The sequence below is a fragment of the Meriones unguiculatus genome (assembly GCF_030254825.1).
Source record: "Meriones unguiculatus strain TT.TT164.6M chromosome Y unlocalized genomic scaffold, Bangor_MerUng_6.1 ChrY_unordered_Scaffold_32, whole genome shotgun sequence".
Classification (NCBI taxonomy): domain Eukaryota; kingdom Metazoa; phylum Chordata; class Mammalia; order Rodentia; family Muridae; genus Meriones; species Meriones unguiculatus.
In genome coordinates this window covers 5878893-5885864 of record NW_026843711.1, presented here as the reverse complement: position 1 = coordinate 5885864, position 6972 = coordinate 5878893, and the positions used below count along the sequence as shown (strand labels likewise).

The following is a 6972-nucleotide window of genomic DNA, read 5'->3' as shown; positions in this document are numbered from 1 at the left end:
GCAGCCTTGCCTTGTCTCTTATTTCAGTGGGATTGCTTTGAGTTTCTCTCCATTGAGTTTGATGTTGGCTATAGGCGTGTTGTATATTGCCTTTACTATATTTAGGTATGTGCCTTGTATTCTTGATCTCTTCAATATTTTATACATGAATGATGTTTGACTTTGTTAAATGCTTTTTTGCATCTTAGGAGATTATCATGTGGTATTTTTCTTTCAGTTTGCTAATATGGTGAATCACATTGATAGATTAACATATACTGATCCACCTCTGAATAACTGGGATGGAGCCTATTGGTAATAGTGGATATCTTTGAAGTTTTCTTATATTAGATCCAAGTCATAAAGTTACTCAGTGTCATCCTAACCAATTAAGTCAAAGATTTGTGTGAAAAAAATATCAAGAATCTGAAGAAAGAATTAGAAGAATATATCAGATATTTTAAAGATCTCCCATGCTCATGGCTTGGCAATATTAACATAGTAAAAATGGACAACTTACCAAAAGCAATCTACACATAAAATGCAATTCCCATAAAATTTCCACCAAGAGAATTATTTATAGACCTTGAAAGAAAAATTCTCAATTCCATATGGAAAAACAAGAAACCCTGAATTGCCAAAACAGTCCTCTATAATACAAGATCTTCTGGAGTTATCTCCATCCCTGATCTCATGTTGTACTATACAGCAACAGTAATAAAAACTGCATTGCACTGGCATTGAAACTGAGTGGTGGATCAATGAAACCAAATAGAAGCCCCAGAAAAAAAACCACACACTATGGACATCTGATTTTTGAGAAAGATTCTGAAACTGTACAATGGAAAAAATAAAAAATAAAAGCATCTTCAACATACTGTGGTGGTCTAACTGGATGTCTACATGTGGAAAAATGCAAAGGGATCCATACTCTTCACCCTGCAGAAAAGTAAAATCCAAGTGGATTAAAGACCTCAACATAAAACCAGAAATATTAAATCGGTTAGAAATAAAAATGGAGGCTTTCTGGCGGTGACAACCTCTCTACGAGAACATGCCTCTCGCAAAGGATCTCCTTCATCCCTCTCCAGAAGAGGAGAAGAAGAAACACAAGAAAAAGATCCTGGTGCAGAGCCCCAGTTCCTACTTTATGGATGTGAAATGCCCAGGATGCTATAAAATCACCACGGTCTTTAGCCATGCACAAATGGTAGTATTGTGTGTTGGCTGCTCCACTGTTCTCTGTCAGCCTACTGGCAGAAAAGCAAGGCTGACAGAAGCATGCTCCTTCAGAAGGAAGCAGCACGGAATGCGTCCGATTGAGGATGAGTGGGAGCCATCCCAATAAACACATTTTGGATAAAAAAAAAAGAAAAGAAATGAAAATGGAGAAGAGCCTTAAACTCATTGGCACAGAAGACAACTTCCTGAAGAAAACACGAACAGCACAACCACTAAGAGCAATAATACATACATGGGACCTCTTGAAACTGAAAATCTTTTGTAAAGGAAAGGACACTGTCATGAAACAAAATGAATGCAGTTTGGGAAAGACTCTTCACCAACCCTCACTGTGACATAGGGCCATTATCCAGTTTATATAAATAACTAAAGAAGTTGAAAATCATCAATTCAAGTAATGCAATTAAAAAATGGAAAGAGAGCTAAACAGAATTCTCAATAGAGGAATATCTAATGGCAGAGAAACACTTAAAGATATGCTTAACATCATTAGCCATCAGGGAAATGCAAATCAAAACAAATCTGAGCTTTCACCTTACACCAGTCAGAAGAGCCATGATCAAAAACTCAACTGACAACACATGATGGAGACCTTGTGGAGAAAGAGAAAACATCCGCCATTACTGGTGGGAATGTAGACTTGTACAACCACCATGGAAAGCAATCTGACACTTTCTCAGAAAACTAGAAATAGCGCTTCCTCAAGATCCAGCCATACTACTCCTAACCATATATCCAAAAGAGTCTCAAGTGCACAATAAGGACATTTGTTCAACCATGTTTGTAGCAGCTTTATTTTTATTAGCCAGAACCTGGAAACAACCCAGATGTCTCTCAAATGAAGAATCAATACAGAAATAGTGGTACATCTATACAATGGAATATTACTCAGCAATGAAAAGCAAAGAAATCATGAAGTTTGCAGGTAAATGGTGGGAATTGGAAAGGATCATCCTGAGTGAGCTATTCCAGAATCTGAAAGACACACACAGTATCTACTCACTCATATAGACATATAATATAGGATAAACCTACTAAAATCTGTACACCTAAAGAAACTAATCTGGAGGGAGGACTCTGGCTAAAATACTCAATCCCCATCTGGAAAGGCAAAGAGGATGGACATCAGAAGAAGAAGAATATAGGAAACAAGTTAGGAGCCTGCTTCAGAGGGCCTCTGAAAGGCTCTGCCCTGCAGACTAATCAAAGTAGATACTGAGACTTACAGCCAAACTTTGGACAGAATGCAAGGAAGGAGAAATAAGTGGGAAATAGTAAGATAGTAAGATATGGAGAGGACAGGAGCTCCATAAGGAGAGCAACAGAACCAAAAAAAAATTGAGCACAGGGGTCTTTCCTGACATTCATACTCCAACCAAGTACCATGCATGGAGATAACCTAGAACCCCTGCCCAGATGTAGCTCATGGAAGTTCATTGTCCAAGTGGGTTCCAGAGTAATGCAAGGAGGCACTGCCTCTGACATGAACTGATTGGCCTGCTCTTTGATCACCTCACCCTGATGGTGGAGCAGCCTTACCAGGCCACAGAGGAAGACAATACAGCCACTCCTGATGAGCCCTAACAAACTAGCATCAGAAGAAAGAAAAAGAATTTTTCTCCTACCATTGGACTTGGGGTGGGGCATGTGTGGAGAAGGGGAAGGAGTGAGGTATTGGGAGGGGAAGAGGGAGGAGACTAGAGGGGGAATAGAAAGTAAATGATTTGTAATTAAAAATAAAATTAAATTAAACTTAAAAAGAATAAAAATAAACAGACAATAAGTAAAATAAAAATACAAAAAATATAATTTATTTTGGAGTTATATTATAGGAGGTTGTACTTGGAGGTTGATATGCCAATAAAAATGACCAGACAGAATGGAGACCTTATCTCTCTGTCTCTGTCAATTTATATCTTTGTTTCTGTCAGTCTCTCTCAATGTTTCTGAATCTGTTTCTCTGGCTCTTTCTCTGTCTTGATCTCTCTGTCCCCCTCTATCTGCCTGCCATTGTGGTTAAGTAATAAAACTCTCAGTTCTGCTGAGGGGCTTCAACATGTTGTATGCTTGCTTATGTGATATTTTGTATAGTCTCTATAAATAAATATAAGCATGGTCTCAATTAAAAAATGACAGGTAGGAAATGAAACTTTAATGTTTATTGAATTGGACAGCTTCCTATGTAGGGAGCTTCAAAATCATGTGGGATTATGGGAATGTACCAAATAATAAGGTAGTTTCCTACTGTGTTCTTGGATCTGAATTTTTCTAGGAAGTGAGTTTTAACTGAGCAGTTACTTGCATCCTAACTAAGTGTAACTTCACATTCTTACTTGTAAAATAGGCTCCACTACTAAGAACAAGCCATCAGTCCTGAAGAGCTCTATACTTCATCACATTATCACAATTTTCCTTATGTATATATTTATTATGATTTGTTCACTTTGTATCCCCTCTGCTGCCCCCTCATTCTCCTTCGGGTCCCACCTACCCTCTTTCTTATACCCCTATGCCATTTCTTTAGTTCCCTGATAGTGGAGGTCTTCCTCTCCCTTCTATCTGACTCTAGCTTATCAGATATCATCATGGCTGGCTGCATCATCTTCTCTTGGGGCCTGATTCTCAAGGCATTGTTCTCCTTGTGTCCTCAATTCCCTGTAGTTATTTTTACTCTTCCTGCCTCATCTTTGTTGGCTTCCCAGAGCTCTGAGAGGAGGGAGAATTTCATAGGGCAATCCTATTTAGAGCTTGGGTTTTTAAGTCTCTTCATAATATCAGACAGAGGTTCTCTGTATGCAATAACACTTGATGCATATCTGTGGATGCAAGAACATGGCACTGATCTATTAGTTGAGGGTAGAGAGCAACATATTTTAATAACAACAGTTTGGGTTGCTTGAAAATTTCCATAGGATGTCCTGGACCCACAACTAAATTAAATGCCACCAAATTCCGGTAGTGGAACACTGGTTTGGTCACAATAGATGTCCTATAGGTACTTCATGCACCAATATTAGGAGACTCCCTCTAAGTGAATACATACTATATTTGTCTGTCTGCATTTTAGTTACATCACCCAGGATGATTTTTTTGGTTTAATCCATTTGCCTAAAAATACCAGGATGTCATTTTCTACCTCAATAATATTTCATTATGGAAATATTTCACATTTTTCCAAAAGGAGATTGCCAGTACTATTCTTTAGGCTTTGGAAGTTGCTTGAATTTATTCATTGTATTGAATGAGAAACTTCCAGGATAACTATGTTCTTTCAGCCTAGAAGACCCTCCATCTTCTTCCACTTCCTGGTGATTGAATTGCAATTTCCCCTTGAATCTCTTGTATATATAAGGTCAGTCCACAGTGAGGGAATGACTAGGAAAGGTTAGATGGAATGGTCTCGTTAGATAATGTAATTCCTATTGGAGTTATATTATGAGATGGTGTGCTTTGAGGTTGATATGCCAATGAAAGTGACCAGACAGAATGGAGTCTCTGTCTCTCTATCTCTGTCACATTTTATCTTTGTGTCTGTCTGTTCAGTCTCTCTATTTCTGAATATGTCTGTCTAGCTCGTACTCTCTCATTTTCCCTCTCTCTGATTGACAGTTATGGTTCAGTATGAAAAGTTCTCCATTCTGCTGAAGTACTACAACAAGATGACTGCTTGCTGATGTGACATCCTGGATGGTCTCTGCAACAATGTAAGCAAGTCCCTATTTAACACATTTTGTTCAAAGAGTTGCCTTGGTCAGAGAGCATTTTCACAATAAATAATTCACTGACTGAGGACTTACCTCTGCATTTAACAAATAATAATGGAATCTGTGATAATGTGAAAGTCACATGTCAGGAAACCTGACTTTATTAATGACTACTTGAAAGCAATATTTGACCCTTTTCCTGAAATAAGAGTTGTGGACACAGGAACTGTCATCTCCGGGTTGTGTGCTCTCAGCTGCCCCAATTGAAGCATGTAGGGTTGCTCAGCCTTTCTCTCAAGCATGCTGTCCTCTTGGCCCCTTTTAATTACTAACTCCTGAAACTCTCACTGGCTTTCATCTGTTGCATGACAACATTCTGCCAATCATACCCAATCATACCTATAAAATCTTGAGGTTTAAACACTTTCCCTTTATCTAGATCCTACACTTTTACACCTGTTCGCCTCTGTGACAATGTCAGATAGGATATGAAACTGTAATATTTATTTAATTGGACAGCTTCCTAAGTAGGGAAGCTTCAAAGTAATGTGTGATTATGGGAATGTACCAAATGACAAGATGATCTCCATTAGTGGTCTTGGATCTGAAATTTCCTAGGTAGTGGCTTTGAACTGAGCAATTACAGATTCCCTCACTAAGTGTACCTTCACATTCTTATTGATATCAGAGGCTGGCAGGGTCTAGGATTCAATAGGATATTGAGTCTTTAAGAGCAGGGAAAAGAAAAGGAAACTTGGTAATTCCTGGGACTGATTTGGGTGAAACAGAGAAAGAACTGTAAGTATGAATGGAGAATTGAGGGACAGTGAACTATTGCCTGCTTGTGCTGTTCCACACTAGTGTTGCCAACCCTCTATGAGATCAGTTGCCTTGGCTGACCTGGCTGGATGTGCAGCTGTGTCCTCTTCAGTGGTCAGTAACCATCATGGTCCTGGGGTTTACTTTTAAAATGGGGACTTCAGGACAAAGTAATGGGTCTGTGTTATGTGACTAGGACACAAGAGCAACTGTGTTTCCTGCTGTGGTCCTCCAGAAAAACCCTCTAAAAGTTGTTTAGTGGCAGGACTGTTTGTTAAAAGGTGCAACATGCATTCAAGGAGTCTGAAGTAGGCTGGGTAACTTACTACTTCATGGCTAGTATTCTCTGGTACATAATGAGTTCCTAGAAAGCATACCTTACAAAATCAAAATCTGCTCTCCTTTTTTTGTGGAATCTTTTCTCCATGTTAAAAGTCATTGTAAAGGTGGTCATATTATTTTTTACTGATTATGTGTGAATTTCATATAATATACATTATATCTTTTTCCAAAGATCCAAGGTTAAAATTCCTACCCATGTGTCACAAAAAAAACGTTTTTCTTTACAATACCTCAATTGAAGTATGTGTTATTCATACACTCATTAGAACATGATCAGTGCCAAGTCCCTTAAAGACACTGAGTTCATCTTTGCCACACCCTGGCACCACCCTCAACATGAAGCCATCAGTCCTGATGAGGTACTTATTTCATCACCTTGATCACATTTTTAATGTGATTATTCATCACAATTTGTTCACTTTGTATTCCCTATGCTGGCGCCTCCCTCTTCTCCTTCCAATCACACCCACCCCCTTTTAAACTCCTATGCCCTTTCTCTAGTTCCCTGATTGGGAAGGACCTCCTCCCCCTTCTATCTGATCCTAGCTAATCATGTCTCATCAAGGCTGTCTGTATCATTTTCCTCTGCAGTCTGATTCTTAGGGCATTGTACTTTGGTCTTCTGCTCACGACATTCTGCCTGCCTCCTCTCTTACACACTTCCCAAAGCTCTAAGAGGAAGGTGAATTTCATAATAAAATCCCATTTGAGGATGGGTGTTTCAAGGTATCTCTCTGCATAATATCGGACTGTGGGTCTCTGTGCATTCCGATTTGTTGCAGAAGGAAGCATTTCTGTCTGTAGAAGAACATGACACTGATCTATCAATTAAGAAAAGAGAGTAACATATTTTAATAACAAGAGCCTGGGTTGCTTAAAAATTTCT

At 38.8% G+C, this 6972-nt stretch overlaps 1 protein-coding gene across 1 annotated transcript; it reads left to right on the top strand.

Annotated features, from left to right (window-relative positions):
* The first annotated feature begins 1018 nt into the window (after window positions 1–1018).
* On the top strand, window positions 1019–1343 carry LOC110541148 (small ribosomal subunit protein eS27-like). Its single transcript, XM_021627946.2, has one exon. It carries the CDS (start codon window positions 1034–1036, stop codon window positions 1325–1327), a length of 294 nt encoding a protein of 97 aa, XP_021483621.1. The 5' UTR covers window positions 1019–1033; the 3' UTR covers window positions 1328–1343.
* Window positions 1344–6972: the final 5629 nt, after the last annotated feature.